Below are 20701 nucleotides of genomic sequence, written 5' to 3'. Positions count from 1 at the left end.
AGCACACTGAGTTTAACTCTTGTGCTGCTACCTCCGGCTGCCTCGTTGGGATGTCATTAGCCAGCCCAGAGAAGGAGTTTTGGGTCGCCAATGCGAGTCCTGTGCATATTTAGTGTCTAAAGCCAGCAGACACATCATGCCGCCTCATGCCACCCATGTCCTTCCCTTAGCCCGCCCTACTTAACCTCCTTCTCCAAATAGGGGGAGTGATGTCAGCTGAGAAGGCTTGTGCTTCGGGGAGAACATGGCCTTGTTGCTCTATCAAGGAGAGTTTTAGCCAGCCCAGAGAAGCAGTTTTGGGTCGCCAATGCGAGTCCTGTGCATATTTGGTGTATAAAAACCAGCAGACACATCATGCCGCCTCATGCCACCCATGTCCTTCCCTCAGCCTTGTTGCTCTATCAAGGAGAGTTTTAGTTTTATATATTTATTTTTTGTTAATTTGGGGGAGGGGGGTGGCAGACCAGCACAGCAATATAAAACAGCAATTAAACTAGTAATCAACTTCATTTGTGAAGATAAATAATAATCTTCATTCTTGGCAATATAATAAGAGATATTTCAAATTGGTACAGTAATGGAGGTAGGGACCGGAAAAGGACAGGTATTTTATACAAATAAACTTGGCATCAGAGTGGGTTAAAATTCATAGGACTTCCAAATACCTGCGGAATTATTATCTCTGTAAAGAAATTTCTAAACTTTTAAGTGAATCAATGGTATATACAAAGATTATTTAAAATTTTACAAACTCCTCTCAAAGTTAACCTATATAGATAAAGTGCTCTCATTTCTGCACATCAGCAGGCTGTAGACAGATGTATTTATATGGTAAGTTCTGATACTTTGAATCCTAGGTGAGGTTCCCATTACGCTCACAGTGACCCGCAAGCTCATATATCGTCGATAGTGTGTTAGACTCCGGTTGATGGTATCCAGGAAGCAAATCCTATGACACAATTAATGTACAGATCAGAGGATATTAAAAAAAACTAAACAAAAAAAAAACGTTGCATAGTTCTCAAAAAAGTACAGGAAGTTGATGTTTTTGATCTTTTTTTACATAAAGCAGTTTGCTTTAAATACCTTAGGGGAACGTGAAGGGCGAATGTTAAATAATTTTTCTTACTTTACAAACATTCTGTAACAGATTCCCAAATACCCGTCTCCAATTGTGATAATTTATATGTAATAAATAAATAAATGTAAAGAGGGGGAGATTTTTTTTTAAATCATTCTTTATTTCCATACACTGATATCATTTATGTGTACATCAACCTCTCTCCCTCTGCTAGATAAAAGTGTGATTTTTTTTTATACACACACACACACACACACACACACACACGCACGTTAAAAATGAAAAATAAAAGTACTTATCTTTCTGCAATATCCCATGGAAGAAAATGTAACAATTTAACGAATATTTGAAAAAAAAAATCATTATAATTTATGAATAAAGGAATGAATACGGACTGCATCTTACCAGTCTGTGCATGTGCTCTGCTCGTGGTCTCTCTGTGCCTGTTGCAATGTTGTTTTTTACCTGCAAAATAATATTTAACTAAGACTTCATAAGCCATACAATAAAACTGTAAGCTGAATGAGGTTTGAGAAAATAGGTATTATACAAAAAAACTTTATATAATTTCACAGTATTTAAATATTGACTGTGTTTCCCCAGTTTGTGCAGGTGTTCTGCCCATAGTTGGTCTATTTTAATCCTACCTGCAAATGGGATACAATAATTTGATGCATATCATAGATGTGTGTAACATACCGGTGTCCTCTGAACCTTGGAATATATTGTGACAAATCCAGCCGCGGGAGGTTCTACTGGCTCTGGCAGTGGAGCTCTCTCTGGAGGAGTCAGCGTAAAAGTACCTTTCAAAATATTATATGAAAACACTTAGATGTTTAAACATAACTAACATTTTCAGTGTCAGATACACAACAACTACCTGTGTCAGAATTGGGGTAGGAACCAAAACACACAATCCCAGAACACAACAAAGGAGATCCATGTCTTTAGAATGGCCGTGCTAACAGAGGAACAGCTGAAGTCAAGGTTAGGAGAACACTGGATAAATGGATGTAAACTAAAGGAGTACAGAGGTTAGAATAAACGTTAAACAAGCCAAGAGTCAATTACGAAATAAGCAGAGAGTACAAGAATGCGCTATTAGGCGATCTAAAACCACAACAGGGTAACTATAACTATTTATTGAGATAGGCCATTTGTGATTGGCTTGCTCCATTGTCTTTTTCAAAATGACATGCAGGCAGCGAAATGATGTAATCTCCAAACCCGCAACATCATTGGAATGCAGTCAGGTTGCTCTGGTGATCATGTCAACAAACACAAACGCCCTGTGCAGCGTACTGCGTCAGGAAGAATTGTCAAGACAGCGAGGGGGAGTCGTGGCGATTCCAACACCTGCACTGTGGCAAACGTGCCTATGCCATGAGCTCCTGGAGGAGCCTGCTAGCTAGCCTCATGCCCAAGGACTACGGGCCGTATCCAAAGACCCCATTCAGGAGTTAACCTGCCTGGCCTCCCCAAGCAACTTTCCCTCAGTGTCCTTGGTTCGGCACTTTCCCTTCTCTGGATTTAACTTAACTCTAGCTCCCTGGCGGCCGTTCGCATGAATAAACCTACAAACGGTCCTCAGCGGTACTTAGCCATGACCGCTGTGGAACTCATTTCGGCATAAGGACTTTGTGGTTCCCGGTCACCTCAGCGGTACTTAGCCGCGAATATTATGGAACTGTTTTCGGCTAGGTGACCTTGCGGTTCCCGGACAACTTGGTTTTCTAGAGGGAAGGTGCCTGTGACTAAGTGGAACAAACGCTCCCTGAGAGCCAGACAGAGCACCCCGTATTTCGGCCACAGGAGCTTCCAAAAGTTAATCAGCAAAAGCACTAAACTATTGGAACTATTTGGGGCTAGGACCACGTGTGCGGTCGGTCAGAACTTTGCTCCGGTGGAGTTTCCCCTATACTGCATGGATTGGATCGCTATTTGGACAACTTGGGCACTCAGATCAGGGCTGTTTGGGGATGTAGGACTTGTGGGGTTACTGTATATTGTATTATGTTTTCGGGTACTTTTAGGTTTTTGTATTTAGCTCTCTGTTCCTGGGAGATAATAAGCTTACTGGTATTTAACTCAATTATCTCCCAGGCACAGAGATATCTGGGAGGGGCTTGTATTGAATACAATGGAGACCCCATGATGGGGGCTGTGTATAAATTCTGTATGCATTGCCTGAATAAACCAGTTCCTTTACACCCTTCACTCAGTCCGGACTAGAGTTTTGGTGGATCAGCTATACTCTCTGCAGGAGAAATTAATCACTTGAAGATGTACCCAGGACCTTGTTTCAGGGCAGGAAATGATAGAGAGACCCCAGCCAAGCTGTAGTGGCTAATGGCTGAAGCAATATGGGTGTCCCGGTGGAGAGCTACTGTACGTAGCCACATTGGAGTTTGGACAACTAAGCGCAAACAGCGAGTAAGAGATTGGCAGTAGCACAGGTGGGTAAGGGGCCTGCACACTCTTTTTTTTTCAATACGATGGGAACCACACATATTTATAGAACATGGTTAAGGATATAATGGGGGAGGGGGGCAACAGATGAGGGACTTTTTTTAAAACAGCCTAACCACAGAAGATATGATGATACAATTCCAACTCGGTGTACATTATTTAGGCAGGGGTTTGTAACCGTTTCTTATGATAGTTTACAACAAATAAGGAAAAAAATAACAAATATAGATTGTAAAAAAAATAAAATATAGAAAAGGGAAAGGATAGGCTTACTATCAAGTTGAATTAAATCTAACACACACTTATTATGCTCTGTTCGTATTTTATGTTAACCCTACTGCCCAATATTTCATATTATTGACTTCCTTTCTGTACGGAACGTGAGAAAATGGAATTAAACTGTTAAGAACCTTTGCATACTCTAACAAAATAAAGATTGTCCAAAAAAAATGAATCCCTGGATAATCCTTTAACACACTAACAATATATATACTGCACCGCATATAATGTGGGGTGCTTGTTTGTGCACACTGTTAAAGCATAAAGGGCAACATAACATATCAACTTAAGGAACAGCAAAACAATTAGCACAGCTCATCTCACCCCAAATTGTGTTACTCAAATATAATGTCTGAAAGATTGTTAGAAATGTTAATAAGCAAAACATGCATAGAATTTCTTACCTGTCGTTTTGTGTCTACGCTGTACAACCTTGTAGATTTGGAATGTAAGAATGATCCCCAACACAGCCAGAGACACTGCGACAGATACCACAAAAAAATCAAAGTTCTTTTCTAAAAAACAAACAGGAAAATATTCTAAAAAATAATCATAGTAATGTTACTGTGGCATATGCCCTGCCCCGGTCATCGTAAGGCCTATAAAAGACTTTAAAATTATAAGAGAGGGCACCCATGCCAGTTTCCTATCATGTAGTATAGCTAATCTGTCTAAAATAGAAAGATAAATGACATGGTCAATGGTAAGTAAAAATCCCGTCTTATTGGTGACCAATCTGTGACGCATCTAAATAAATAAAACATGGAGTCTTGCAATCTCTGTGGACTAACAAAAGCTGAACAATGGCCATGTGATATTCAATCTTTCACTTACAGGTGATATTTACTAATGTAAGAACTGAAAATTCAAAGTTAGTTTTAAATGTAAGGTCCAAATAGCCAAATTTGAAACATTGAATTCTGTTTTTAGTTTGGTATTTTGTTAACGCAATGCAATTCAATGCAAATGTGTCCAAATATGCTAAATTTGGGATAACTAACATGGGAAGCAGAATAGACATATTAGTTGATCCAAGGTCAGAGTTACAGATCAACAGATAATTGGATTTACCAGCTTGGTCAGATCTACAGAAAATCAGAATAACATATAAATTAACCGGGTCAGTGTCACAGAGGTACACAGAATCCAGAAACAAGCCAAACCAGTAAAACAGAGAACAGGATAATGAACGAGCTGATCACGTACTGGAACAAAAACCACAAAAGGTTCAGGGGTTGCAAGCAAAAACAGCATGAATATGGTTAACAAGGCTGTTTTGTCCACATCACTCCGACAAAACCAAAAAGTGTGGCAATGAGGTTACAGGAGTGACGCTGCCAATCTCAGACCAGAAGTGACGCAATGCACCTCAAGGTTACTTAGGAACATGCTCTGTGAGCAGGCAGTGTCTATGATGCTGCTTGGAAGCATGCCACATGTCTGATTAATCCAGTCTACATGAGCAGTCCACAGGACAGACTGGGCACTCTACGTCAGTTGGACAAGCTCTGTTAGAATGTTACAGCTAATCAGTTTATCACGATTTTCATTTAACTACTTTTTCTCTCTGAAGAGACTGTTCCACTGATTATACCGCAGTTAGAACTTTTGTAACTAAATACAGACATATCAGCATTGTTCCTTCTACTGGTGAACTCTAATATACTTGGAACCTTGTTAATGCTTTGTGGAAGTGTGCTTTCAAAATTGAGAAGAACCTGAAGACTTTTCATCAACACGCCTCAAATATCCTTGAAAAGGTCATATTTCAGTTAGAAATAGGCCAGACTAGCATAATTGTAAACTTAACAGCCATGGGTAAGACCGATTATCATGGATTGGGATTTGGAATGATTGGATACCTTAATTATATTGATAAACTACTTTCCCTAACACCTACCGTTGTGGTGGCTCTTACCTGGTGGCATTTTACATCCTGTGAATGGTTTGATGGTAACAGAACTCTTACTGACAGAATTCTTCGCTGTGCAGTTATAGTAGCTATCAACATTGTCTGATGTCAGAATGATCTGCAATATATTGCTGTTATGTCTCAGATCCTCTTGGTCTCGGCTCCAGTAAAATGTTGTTTCATCCTTTGCCAATGCCGTGCAGTTCAGGATGACAACACAGGTGTCATTTACAAGAACGAGAGATTGATTGATAGATATGTTCCTGATCTGACCTGTTACAAGCAATATGATCCCATTAGTTTTACCTACGGATAGGAAAATAACCTTAGCATGAAACCTACTTGTTTGAAATTATGCTGTTATAAATGAGCAGGTACCCATCTCGGCCAATTCTTAACATCAAGATGAAAGGGGAGGCAACAAGAGAGGACATGTTCTGCTGGATTAACACATACATCATGGCAATTTCATTAAGCAAAGCTTTAATAAATAATCCAAAGTTTTTTTTTTTCATATCTGTCTGGTCTAAAGAGCAATCTTTTGTTTACTTAGAGTGTTCCATTAATAAACATTAACCTTATATGAAACTTTAAAAAAACCTTAATGGCTGTCCTTGGAGTCTGTTGTCTACCAGTACTGGTGGGCTGGACAGGAAATATTGGCCTTGGCCACTCTGAGCTAACTCCACAATCAGGGTGACCTTGCAAGCTCTCTTTGCTTTAAAATGGACCTTACCACAATTTTGAGCCCCTTGCTGGTGCACATCACGGAGGTCCTGAAGGAGTTGTAATAAGGGTTGCTGGCCCCTTTCAAGCTTGAATCCATGCTTCTCCACCATACAACCCTTTCAATAGCTAAATATAAAAGAGCATCACTATTCACCTACTTAACGCAGCAAAGGCTCACATACCAATTTTCTGGAAGATGCAAGAGTTCCCCAAGCTTTGGCAGAGTCAATAAGATATATGATATGGGCCTGTGATGGGGCAGACAAATGTTCCCAGATGTTGATGCTATGGCTTGCTTACATCGGAGTCGTCTTAATGCATGGCGCATGGGCACACTGAGCAGTTGTCCGGGGGCCCACGAGCATAGGGGCCCCATAGTTAGTATATTATTCCAGGAGATTTATTCAGAATATTCAAATCCTCCTTCTTAAAACATTTAGGTGGACTCATTACCTCAGTATTAGCTGTTATCTGAACAAGCCAATTATAAAGCAATTCTCTGCAAATAAATGTTGTAAATGTTTGAGTTGAACACTTGATTAATAATAAATAATTAATTGTAAATTCACACTGTGCCATCTCCGTCTGTATGATTTACCAACTGAGCACCATTTTTAAGTTGACTTTCTTGTTTTTCAACTTTCAAGGTTCATGTTATATTTTCCAAATGTTTGTGTGGATTAATCTCTGCTGTAAAGCAAGTTTTTTTTTAATTTTTAAACACTGATTTTTTTTGGAAGTGCCAATAAATATAGGCTTAATTTTATCGAGGATTTACATTTGTATTCCTGTGAGTGGTTGTGTAGAAAGGGGCCCAGTGGACTATAATGCTGTTAAAGGAACACTATAGATTAGGGAACACAAAAATGTATTCCTGACCCTATAGTGTTAAAACCCCCATGTAGCCCCCTTGCCCCCTTGCCTCCCTAAATATAGTAAAATCTTACCTGTATTCAAGTCTGCAGCTGCAGGCTCTGCCCCTGTCTACCTCTGACCTGCCTGCTGTCTGCTGACATCATCAGAAGTGGTGGTCTGAGCCAATCACAATGCTTCCCTATAGGATTGACTGAGACTGTGAAGGAGGCAACATTTTCCAAATGTTTGTGTGGATTAATCTCTGCTGTAAAGCAAGTTTTTTTTAATTTTTAAACACTATTTGTACATTTGTATTCCTGTGAGTGGTTGTGTAGGCAGGGGCCCAGTGGACTATATTGCTGTTAAATGAACACTATAGATTCAGGAACACAAACATATATTCCTGACCCTATAGTGTTAAAACCACCATTTAGCCCCCCTGCCCACTTGCCTCCCTAAATATAAAAAATAATAAAATCATACCTGTATTCAAGTCTGCAGCTGCCGGCTCTGCCCTTGTCTACCTCTGACCTGCCTGCTGTCTGCTGACATCATCAGAAGTGGTGGTCTGAGCCAATCACAATGCTTCCCTATATGATTGGCTGAGACTATGAAAGACTGAGAAAATGGTGGTCTGGGCCAAACATAATGCTTCCCCATAGGATTGGCTGAGACTGTGAAGGAGGCAGATCAGGGGCAGAGCCAGCACAGGCCAAACACAGCCCTGGCCAATAAGCATCTCCTCATAGAGATGCATTGAATCACTGGCTTTGTTTTTCCTGGCACTATAGGATCCCTTTAAGGAAATGTGCTCTCTAACACTAAGTTATGGACATTGCACATATTACTTCCAAGTAATTTCTTCTTCCAAAACAGAAACTTTATGTTGAGTGTTAACCTAAAAGTGAGCACTTTAAAAATCAAACGGAATAAAAAAATATATTTTCAATTGGGCATCCCAAGCACCAATCTTTAAACCTCTTCATCCAAGACAAAAATATGAGACATAATGCAATTGATTCATATCCCACTCCCAAAATGTTGTTAATTAGCTTTTTTGGGGGAGGGGGGATTTACAGGAAAATGATCAATATTATAATTCGAATAGAACTCTGGCCATCATGCTGTGGAATGTGACTTACCATCGTGAACATTGCGAATTATTAATCAGAACGTGACTTTATAAACACATTACATGGAAATCAAATTTCGAAATGGCTATAGTTAAATAAAATTAACTAAAGGTGGAACGTTAAAGCACATAATGAGACAAACAGGACATTTTATCCTCAGCCATTGTCACTCTCGTTGTTTCCGTACCTTACGTAACTCACCGTAAACTTTGATATTAAATGAGCACATTTCTTCGTGGGTTCCGCGTTCTTTTACCAAGACATAGTTTCCTTCATCTTCCTCACGGAGGTCAACAAACTGCACTGTTCCATTGAGATCATAGAAAGAATAACGTTGATTACGCAATAAAGGTTTCTTGCTTTGAAGATCATAAGAAAAAAGTTTTGTAGACGTGCTGCCGTTATTTCTTTTTAATATTATTTTCTCCACGTTTTCGAGCTTTCCTGCAGGTATATTAAGTGATACTCCGCTGGTTGCATTAATTGTCACGTGGTCTATATCACACCCAGTTGCCATTGTCACTTCTGGAGGGGAAACACATGCAGTTTTAATGTGTAAAAATGATTCTACATGGAAATGTTTTGTTGGACAGCAGGTAAAATAGGTCGGAAACCCTCACAACACTTTCAACCTGTAATGGCTTCATGTCGCAAGCTGGTGTCATTATTCGTGGTCACACAGAGTTATTCACTAAAGTAAGATTTAAAAATGGGTTGCAAAATTAAGCTGACGATTATGGTCAAAATAGCCAAATCGGTCAACAATTTGGGCTTCCAGTTCAGCTACTTTGGTTTCATGAGACAAAAAAATAATAACATTCTTATAGTTTAAAAAAAAAAAGAGGAGTGTGTGTGGTCCACCACCAGACTGAGGAGTGTGTGTGGTCCACCACCAGACTGAGGAGTGTGTGTGGTCCACCACCAGACTGAGGGGAGTGTGTGGTCCACCACCAGACTGAGGAGTGTGTGTGGTCCACCACCAGACTGAGGAGTGTGTGTGGTCCACCACCAGACTGAGGGGTGTGAGTGGTCCATCACCAGACTGAGGAGTGCGTATGGTCCACCACCAGACTAAGGGGTGTGAGTGGTCCTTATTATTTGAAGGATACAAAGAATATGTGATGAATATTAAAACTTAACCTTTAATAGTCAAATATTTTTTTTTTTTTTAAACTGGCATTGACCTATTGGACCTATTGGAATTGGATCATATTCGTTTTTTAAAAGAACCAAGCAGTAAGAAATGAGGTCCAACTAATATAATTCTACTACTAGGTGGTTATAGACAGAAAGACCCAACTAGTTAAAAGAAAATTTGGAGAAAGCCAACATGTTATATTGAACACACTAGTTATATGAAAATTCAGCCTATAAAAAAGGCAGTTACAAATGTTCCAGTTGTGCAGTAATAATATACACCAGATATTTATCCAAATAAAATCCACTCCGCCAAATTATCATCCCTATATCTGCCACTAGGGTGCAGCCCAGCACTAATCACTAATCTATGTAATATGAATAATGGCCACCAGTAGTCGCTGAAGTCTATACAGTTATAAAAATCAACCACCAGAGAATAGTGACCCAATGCCTATTGACTGCCATTATTTAATTCATTAATTATAATTTGGAACACACAAGGTGACGTGTTACCTGTTGTGAGGTTACGGCCCTGGGGTCTCTGGCAATGAAAGTGTACCAGTTCAGGCACGCTATTGTATGTGAGTTTCTCGTACCTAACCTGCACCACTAACTGCTCTAGTAAATACTACGATTTAGCTTTGGCAGCGTATCCACTGGCAATGCAGGATATACTGCGCTGGTACCTGGTTACTATGAGATATTCTACCTACCTAGTCCTCTGGCAATAATACTCTTATTAGTATTAAGTACTTTATAGTGGACAATCGATAACAATATCCTGTGAAACCTAAAGGAAGAGACAATCCAGCTTCTTCTTGGCAACTCAAAGAACAAAGAGTTTATTGTACAAACATCCATCTTACATAGATCACCACATACAGTAAAAAAAAACATTGCACCAACATATTCACCAATGGGAATACAGAACCGGGCAATACCCTGTTTACCCAAAAAATAGACATCCCCAAAAATAAGCCCTAGCTTGTTTTCAGGTGGTGCTCGTAATATAAGCCCTACCCCGAAAATAAGCCCTAGTCTCTAGTCGCTAGATCGATAATCTTTGTTCAGGGTAGATTTGAGGGATTCCATTCGCGAGTAAGGTAATCGATATTCGGGAAAGTTTCCCCAAACATAGATTCAGGGGATTCCATGCCCTAGGGAACTGATCTATGTTTGGGGGAATTATGCCGAATGTTGACTGGCCACATGCTAGCACATGCTTGCTACCGTTGTTCCCCGAAATAAGACATCCCCCGAAAATAAGCCCTTGTGCTTTTTTTCGGGGGGAAAATTAATACAAGACCCAGTATTATTTCCGTGGAAAGATGGTAGAACACAAAGGAAAACACTGGTGCCAAAGTCATTCATTACACTAGTTCCTCCCCCCTTTACAAGCCCACCTTGACAGCAAATGGCTATCTGGACCCAGTGTCCCTTGAGAGCAATCTCTGGTTACATTAACACGGCCCTTTTACTGTAGATAACATCCAATTACAAGTGTAGACTTGGTGGCTCCCACATCAGGTGGTCACTTACAGAATTTAACTTAACCTACAAAATACAATCCATCATAGCAATGAACACAGCACCTGACAAAACACCACGAGGTGGCACAAAATGGCACAGTGAGTTTGTGGCTTGCACTAAACAAATCAGGGGGAGCAGGCCATCCATCACACCTACATGACTGCTGTCTAGATGCCTGTACCACCCACCCGGTGCCCCCCTTTCCCAATGACACACAGAGACCGTATAAAGTTGGGTAAGGGCATCGGCCACAGCTTTATTAATTTTCCATGCCAGCAACATAAATACTGTCAGCTGTTGGGGTGATTGCCCAACAGACAGGTCTATCCCCACAAACCATGAGTCCATGAGCAGCCTGCCTCCGCCATCAGCTCCCAACAGGCTGCGACTCCCCAAGCCTCCTCGGCAACTCCATCACTTCTGCCTGCGCTGGCCAGGACTCCCGCATGCTGTGACAAAACAAGAAAAGACAACCAACAACAAGCACCAGAAACAAAACCCACATTCCTTCAATAACCAAATGTCCTAAGGGCGGGAGGGCGGGAAAGTCAGGATCCCTGCACTTCCAAGAGCTGACTGGTAAGTCCCCTCCCCTCACTGTCCTTATAACTGTCTTCCATCTTAGCAACTATGTATCCATATATCCCCCTCCCATCTGATCTTCCTTTAAGACTCCTTATCCTAGCCGCAGTCATGTCCCCCCTTCCTTGTCAGTCCAGGGAGGTGTCTTGACTGCTGTCTAGATGCCTGTACCACCCACCCGGTGCCCCCCTTTCCCAATGACACACAGAGACCGTATAAAGTTGGGTAAGGGCATCGGCCACAGCTTTATTAATTTTCCATGCCAGCAACATAAATACTGTCAGCTGTTGGGGTGATTGCCCAACAGACAGGTCTATCCCCACAAACCATGAGTCCATGAGCAGCCTGCCTCCGCCATCAGCTCCCAACAGGCTGCGACTCCCCAAGCCTCCTCGGCAACTCCATCACTTCTGCCTGCGCTGGCCAGGACTCCCGCCACCGCGATGACGACTTCCCCTCACGCCTCCTGCCGTCATCGCGCCCCCCGCCGACAGCGCAGCCTCAATCCCACTCTGCAAACCCGTGTTCAGGATGTCCAAACCTATCTCATTTAAGTGGACCCCATCCCTCCTCATTAAGTTCTGGTTCTCCCCTTCCAGCTCCACGTGTCGAACGACCACCCCACCTAGCCGCCGGACAAATTTCCCCACTGCAATGTTCAGCTTGCGCCGGCTCTTCTCCAAACCGCGCGAGTGCGGCAGCGCGCGCCAGCACGGCCTGGAAACCACCTCCGACCAAACCAAGGTCATGTCCGGAAACAGCGCCATGCACCTCGCCAAGTCGTGCCGAATCGCGTGGAGAAGGTCCACAGTCCTGGAAACCCCCAAGTCGTTCCCGCCCGCATGGACCACCACCACCACCGGCCCTGACACAAACTTACGGAGCTCCACGAACTCAGGATATACTTGCTGCCATCGGAGGCCCCTAATGCCCTTCCACCTGACTCGGGCCAAGTCCACTGAGAACCCCAAATTTCGTCCATAGGCCCGGTCTTCAGCTCGCCTAGCTGCCCAGTACACGTAGGAATGCCCTAGTATCCACACGTACCGGGGCCGCCCACCTACAACGAGAAGAGGGTTACAGCATATGAGGTCGGACATAAGACTTAAAACGCCCCGACTCCCATCTTCCAATGCGTTTAATGCCCGCAGCCGAGTAACCCAAAACACTTGCCTGGGTAGCCGCCCCAATCCGAAAGGAATGGGCCGAAAACCCTTGACTTTCCATACCACCCGCGGCCAATGCTCTCTTCAGCATTGCCGAGAACTGATAGCGTGTTAGGGGAGACCCATCCGCGTGAGCCAACAAAGGGCCTCCCCGCTCCGGGCGCACCTCCAGAAAATCGTGAAAAGCCCCGACAGGACAGACGACATCCCTCGTGGCCCCTAAACGAACCCAGGCACCCCGGGCCGCCTGGTCCGTCTTAGAGCGCCGCACAAAAATGTCAACGGAGGAAGTAGACCACCGCACATCCGACAATGCCAAAGGCGAGGCCTTCCCCTTGCTCGGGGCTACCAACTCGCCGATGCGAAAGGCTCCAAAAAAGCAGACCGAGAAGGCTACGCGAAACAACTTCGATACATAATCCGAGCCACAGACCCGCGGCAAGACTAAAAGAATCCGCCGCAACATTTCCACCGAAATCGGACGACGACGATCCGGGCGACGCCGCAGTCGCCACCCCTTCACCACTCTCTGGATCCCAAATTCCTTAGTAACATCCCGCCAGCCCATAAATCGAAACAAGAAAGACAGGGCAGCCAGCGCCTTCTCCGCTACTGCGCAAGACCTACCTCTCCTGACCAAGTCATCCAGCAACACAAGAGTCGCCTCCGTACGTCCCATTTCCGTGGATACATCCCCGTCCCGTGCTGCCGACAGCCACTGTTTCCACACTGCCCGGTATGCCTTCCAGGAAGCCTCCGCCAAGGAGTCCGATACCAAGCCCATCAGGCCTCGAAATCGAGCTTCCATAAGGAGTCCGGACACTGCAGACCGGTCCGCCGCGCCTCCGGCGCTGCCTCGCGAAACCGTTCCCACTGCAAGCGAGACAATGCATCAGCCACCACATTTTGCACACCCGGGACATGTTGCGCCCGCACCCAAACATTAAACTGAAGACTAAGGAGCACGAGGTGACGGAGAAGAGCCAACACTGGTGGGGATGAGGAGGACGATCGGGCAATCACATGGACCACACTCATGTTGTCCGTGTGAAAGACCACCGTGTGATTTCTCAGCTCCTCACCCCACAGTTCCAGGGCGACCACTATCGGAAACAGTTCCAAAAAGGTCAAATTCCTTCGAAATGGGGAAGACTGCCATTCCTCCGGCCACTCCCCCGCGCACCACTGACCCCGAAAATACGCTCCAAAACCAACTGACCCCGAGGCATCGGTAAACAGATCCAAGGCAGCATTGGTGGTGGCCTCCCTCAACCAGCAAGAGTGCCCGTTGTAACGTCTGAGGAAGGAGCTCCACACTGCCAGATCCGCCCGAAGGCGCCTCGTGATCCGAATGTAATGGAAAGGTTCCTTCACCCCCACCGTGGACAAGGACAATCTACGACAAAATGCCCGACCCATCGGTAACACCCGACATGAAAAAACCAAGTGCCCCAACAGGCCCTGCATCTGACGCAACTGAACCTTCTTGGAACCTTTGACTAAGTCCACCAACCGCAGCAACCCCTCCAACTTCTCTTCCGGAAGCCGGAAAACCATTCTCTCGGTATCGATTTCGATACCCAAGAATGAAAGGACCAACACCGGGCCAACCGTTTTTTGTTCGGACACAGGAACCCCGAACTCAGCCGCCACCCGCCGGAATGCCTGAAGCAACGCTGTACAATCCTGGGAACCCGACGGACCAACAAACAAAAAATCATCCAGGTAATGTGTCAACGAACACAAACCCGCAACTCTGGACGTGACCCACTCCAAAAAAGAAGAAACAGTTCGAAATGATAACAAGAGATAGCGCAGCCCATGGGCATACACATATCATAATAGACGCAACCGTTAGCGAAACACCCCAACAAGTGAAAGCAATCCGGATGAACCGGCAACAAACGAAAGGCCGATTCAATGTCCGATTTTGCTAATAACGCCCCACGACCGGCCCGCCGCAGGAGGAGCAATGCCGAGTCGAAGGACGCATAACGTACCCTGCACGCATCCCTGTCAATGTCATCATTGACCGACGACCCCGAAGGGTACGAGAGATGGTGAATCAATCGAAAAACTCCCGGATCCTTTTTGGGTACCAGACCCAGCGGAGACACCCTCAGGTTGTGGAATGGGGGGGAATCAAAGGGGCCGGCCATGCGGCCCCGTTGAATCTCCGCCTCCAACTTTTCTTGTAACAAAACCTCTTTTCCCCGCGTGGACCGAAGATTGTCCGCGAACTGGCCCTCGTCCGACAGCACAAAGGGAATCCAGAAACCCGTTGTGAAACCGTCGAACAAGAGGCTAGCAACGTCCCTCTTAGGATACTGGACGAGCCATGGACGCATCTTTTCCACGCTCACTGGAGTCCTCTCTGCGAGGAACGTCGTCCCTACCAGAGCCCTTGGAGGCAGATGGTCTGCCCTTCTTGAAACAACGGAGAGCCGGGTGGGCTCCCCCACAGTGGGCACACTCGTGCCGGAATCTGCAGGAGCTAAACCACTTACAGTGGCTCTCGTTGAAGAGCCAACAGACTCCCTTCCTCTGACCTGCCGACGTACCCGTGGGGACGCCGGCCGCCCCCGAAAAGGGAGAGGGTCTACACGGGGTCATAAGTAGCAGCCACAGGCTGCCGTCCTGCACCCCAAAACCCATACCCGGACACGCCGCCATCTTCTGGCGGAATTGCTGGTCGTATTTGAACCAGCATTGCCCTCCATAAACCTTGTAGGCGCCCCAAATTAAGTCCAAATAACCAAATAAAGAGGGGGCCCTCTCAGGGAAACGGCGCACTAGTACGCTGGCAAAGATATTAAATCCTTGCAGCCAATTACCGAACGTACGCGGGATAGCCTTACCCTTTTCTCCCTCCAATTGTTCGCCACGTCGCGGTCTGTCCACGGACTCCTTGTCTGGCGGAACGAGAGAAAGGAGATCCACATACTCACCATGAATAATCTTCTCCTGCACCTCCGCTGGCACATGTAAACCTAGGGGAGCCAGTTCACACCCTGGGAGAAAGGAACCAACCCCAACCCCATGACCCCTCAAACTATCCGCACTACCGGGACCCTGAGCCCCTAGACCAGTACCCCTGGCTTGCCCCTCCACTAACATCCTCAGCAGGCGCAACACCTCGCTATCCTGACCTGAACCCCCTGCAGCACCCCAGGCGCCTGCGCATGCTGACTCACCAAATGAGGGGAGGCGCAGGGGCCGTCCTCCATCACCTTCTCGCTCCTCCTCAGACTCCTCCTCCTCACCGGACTCCCCCTGGAGCCTCCCAGCTCCCAGAGGGGCTGCAGCCGACACGGCCTCCCGACCGCCGGCATCCTGGCAGTACTGCAACCTTGGGGCTGCCGCCTGATCCGCGGCACCCCATGAACCGGCCGGTCCTGGGGACTCCCATCTCCTTGGGGCTGCTGTCCGGCTCACAGCACCCCTATTGCCGCCTTCTTCCGCCGGCGCTTGTGGTCTCCGGGCGCCCGGCGTCCTATTTCCGGCGCGGGCACCCACTTCCGGGTTTTGCCCGTCGCCGGCTGCTGTCGTCATATCCGGCGCGCCGGCCGTGCGCGACCGGCGTCGTGACGTCACTTCCGGCCGCGCCGGAAGAGAAGGTGGAGGGCTCCTGGATCTTCCCGCCGAATCGCCATCTTGGAAATGGCTGCCGGACGCAGCCGCAGCTCTCACCTGGGACCGGATCGCTCGGGGGGACGACACCAGGCTCGGCTCCACATTCCCAGCCACTCCAGCTCGCCGGCTTCTTCGGCCTTCACGACCTCCTCTCACCGGGCTGGGAGACAGTCGCGACGGCGGCCTTGAACGCCTGGCCCGCCGCCCACCTTCCACAGGTCGAGCCTCTTCACCGGGGACGCCATCCATGCCGGCCAACACCTCTGCTAACGAGCCTGCACCATGAGCAGCCCGATAAGCCTGCAACAGGGCCACCAACGATTCCTGGGAAACGTCCATCACTCTCAAAATTCAGGAACAGGTAAGTATAAAACTTTTTAAGAATAATGTCTATAATATTTTTTTTTTTTTTTTTTTTTTTTTAAGGGGTCAGCAAAGAAAGACAGATGCAAATCTGAAAATCTGAAAGTCAGGATCCCTGCACTTCCAAGAGCTGACTGGTAAGTCCCCTCCCCTCACTGTCCTTATAACTGTCTTCCATCTTAGCAACTATGTATCCATATATCCCCCTCCCATCTGATCTTCCTTTAAGACTCCTTATCCTAGCCGCAGTCATGTCCCCCCTTCCTTGTCAGTCCAGGGAGGTGTCTTTCAGGGTGTCAGTTGTCTCCACATCCTAGCAGATTATCTAGAGTACTTAATGACACAGTACTGTCCCCCTTCCACCACATTAATTTCTACGTGTACCAATTTGTACCCGTGGACAGAATGCAGAATTTGTTTGCGCTTTATAAATAAAGTTTTTTTTAATATTAATTAATGGTTCCTCAGTAGCCTTTAAAATATGTTATGATATATTGTTATCAAGGAATAGATGGTTTAAAAAAACAAACAAACAAAAAACATATAACCCTTTCTTGCAAATGTTTTAAATATTTATTTATTTTCAATTAAAGGAAATATCTAATTAAATTTGAGCAGGAAATAGCAGTAAAACCATTACATATGTTTACTCTGTCACAGCTATATATATATATATATATATTTGCATAAACCCACTGATGTATGTCATTCTCAATCTACTACTTGGGGTTTTTGTTTGGAGGGGTTTTTGTTTTGGGATTTTTTTTCTGATCTAAAATTACAAATTGTTTATGTTTTTTATATCCCATCAGTCTGACACCTGTTACAAACTATAGCTCTGCTCTGCCTGTTACTGTTTTAGAAAACGTTCAAATAGCTACAGTCGGCAAAACATCTGGCTTCAAGACATTTTTTAAAAATGTTTAAATTATAATGAAAGGAGAATACTACAAGACAATATCAATCAAAATGAGTCCTCCTCAGTAAGGAGATCAAACATTAACGGGACTATTTACTAAAGTGAGGATTGTGGAGAATTAAAAAGGGAATTTCTCATTTATGGTCGAAGAAGCCAACCTGGAAAACTCTCCTCGTCAGCTGGGCTTCCAGTTGGGCTACTTTGACCTTAAATTTAAAATTTAAATTGAATTTCAAACAATTCTTACTTTAAATAAAATAATACAATTGTAATCATTCAGGGAAAATAAGGAAACCAGGAAGAAAATAAAAATTTGTCTTTTTTGCAGTATTTTTGCTCAGTTTACACTCCAATGAGTCAACGAGGACTCGGTCTTGTGATACTCAGTCAAAGTGATGATGGCTAATGTGAAGAATATGACTACTATAGGATATGTTCCATCAGTCATCAAGCATCACCCAAAAAAAAGATTTCAAAATCCCTAATTCAATAGATGGCAAAGGAAGGGTCTGTACAAGGCTTTCAAATAGAACTTTGCCTTTATTACAGTTTTAATCGTTGTCTTCACATAAGAACTGGTCGAAATACAAAGTTACAAGTTTGGAGTGTCATGCATTGTTCGAGTGATACTGAAATTGTGTTATACAGAGTGTCATAATAACACAATTTACGATGATGTCGTTATAGCTGGGGAATTCTTAAAATGAAGTAATGTTTTGAGTTAAGGTACTCTCCAGGTAAGTCCTTGGATAACTGGGGGTCTGAAAGTCTTGCTGAGAGGGATGTGAATCGCAGTCCATACCTCACATACCCCACACTCTGTAATGTTGTTATGGTTTGTCATTGACGCTCTCCACCTCTAATTTGTCTTGGTCACATACTAAATTAACGCCGATATGAAACTGAATCTTATCTTCATCATCGTTACACAAGAGTGGCTCAAATCTTACACTTGACACTAGCCATTAGTGAGAGCAATTTAACACTGCCATAATAAATTCACCCCTTCTCAGTATACTACAGCTTGCATGGGCAAGTATCTTTTAAATCCTGGCTAGCAGCATAGAAAGCAAAACCATATCTCTCTTTTCTTGTTGACCTTAGATTCACATACCAATATTTTATTTGAATGTAGCAAATTTCCATAAGGGTATGGTTTGATACCAGAGTTTGGGTATAGGTTTAACTTAAATTAAAATATCTCTGTGAAATAATTTTTTGTTTCAAATAATATCATACTGTAAAGTTATACAAACATCTTTTCCAGCCCCCATAACTAAAATCGCATTGACCCATTGAAAGACCCACTTTATGATCTTATTCCAGAGTTAGCGTAAATGACAGAATTCTGAAAGTTCACTTACCAAAACAGGATAGACTTATTAAGATGCAGATGCTGCAAAAGCTGCGAAACATGGTCTACGGAGGACTCAAGTAAATCTTTACTTCTTCTGTAACAGGTTAAGAGAGACGCACAGTGAAATATGTGATAAACCACATCCTGTAAAAAAAATATTTTGTTGCATTTACAGAGTTTGAATGTTCTACGCTACTAGCCAAGCGTGGCATCTACCAGGAGTGGAATTCTACTCGCCAGAGCTGCATTTTAACTCGCCAGTGGCTAGCGACAAGTGGAAATTGCCATCAGTATAATGTATTTCAATTAAAGAAACACCGCAAGCGCCATAATCACTGCAGCCCACTATAGTGGTTATGTTGGCAAAAGTGCATTGGCACCCCTCGAGTAAACACACAAACTGTTTAAAAGCAATTTGACAACTTACCTGGGCTTAGGGCTTAGCTCAGTGGAGCAAACAGAAGCTTCTTGTGGGAGCTTCCAGCACCTGGGGAGGTAGCAACGAGTACCCAGTGTGATCCAGTTACAGGAATACTCAAAGCACCAAAACAGCTTAATCAGAATGACTTCCTCTTAACGTGGTGTAATCACAACTGTCACCTCAAAACTATTTTATTTTAATAATCATTTCATCAAGTATTGAAAGAAATAGATTTTTAAAAATTATTATTAATAATATTGGTATTTATATAGCGCCAGATTATTCCACAGCGCTTTACATTAAAAGAGGAATTCAACAAATGAGACAATAACGAAATGTAACAGGAACAATAGGCAGTTGAGGACCCTGCTCAAACGAACTTACAGTCTAGACGAGGTGGGATATAAAAACACATTAGGAAGGGTATTGAGGGAGACAGCAAATAGACATGGTGGGAAAGTAGCAGAACTGGAGGTGAGAGTGGAGTGTGGCCCTATAGGAGAGAGCAAGAGGAAGGTTTGTGAGATATAAGTTACTTTGAGAGGCCAAAAGCAATTCTGAAAAGATGGATTTTGAGGGACTTCTTAAAGGATTGAAGACTAGGGGAGAGTCTGACAGGGGTAGGCAGGCTGTTCCAAAGGAAAGGAGCCACCCGTGAGAAGTCTTGCAGGCGTGAATTTGCAGTAAGGTGCGAGCAGCAGACAGGAGAAGGTCACCAGTAGAGCGGAGAGACCGAGAGGGGGCATACCTATGAATCAGTGAATAAATGTAAGAGGGGCTAAAGTTAGTTAGAGCTTTATAGGTGAGAGTTAGTATTTTAAATTGACACCTGTAGGGGACAGGAAGCCAGTGTAAGGATCGACAGAGGTGTGAGGTGTGAGAGGAGCGACAGGAGAGAAAGATCAGCCTGGCAGCAGCATTCACCACAGATTGTAGGGGGGCAGTACGACTTCTGGGGAGACTAATTAGGAGAGAATTTCAGTAATCGATGCAAGAGATTACTGGAGCGCGAACAAGCTCCTTGGCAGCATAAAAAAGGGGCAGACGTAGACTATATTTTTAAGGTGGAATCGACAGGTTTTAGCAACAGACTGGATATGAGGTGCAAAAGTGAGGCCAGGATCAAAGATAA

General features: G+C 44.4%; 1 protein-coding gene across 1 annotated transcript; it reads right to left on the bottom strand.

The window, feature by feature from the left end:
- Positions 1-393: 393 nt before the first annotated feature.
- Positions 394-19237, bottom strand: LOC134582432 (signaling lymphocytic activation molecule-like). The gene is made up of 7 exons (XM_063439029.1): positions 19156-19237; positions 8660-8983; positions 5748-6014; positions 4234-4344; positions 1781-1884; positions 1487-1546; positions 394-949 (listed from the first exon to the last, which is right to left on the bottom strand). The coding sequence occupies exons 1-7, from the start codon at positions 19205-19207 to the stop codon at positions 854-856; spliced, it is 1014 nt and encodes a 337-aa protein (XP_063295099.1). The 5' UTR covers positions 19208-19237; the 3' UTR covers positions 394-853.
- Positions 19238-20701: the final 1464 nt, after the last annotated feature.

Source organism: Pelobates fuscus, chromosome 13 (assembly GCF_036172605.1).
Source record: "Pelobates fuscus isolate aPelFus1 chromosome 13, aPelFus1.pri, whole genome shotgun sequence".
NCBI lineage: Eukaryota > Metazoa > Chordata > Amphibia > Anura > Pelobatidae > Pelobates > Pelobates fuscus.
The sequence above is the reverse complement of the archived record's forward strand: the minus strand, read 5'-3'. Positions and strand labels throughout refer to the sequence as shown.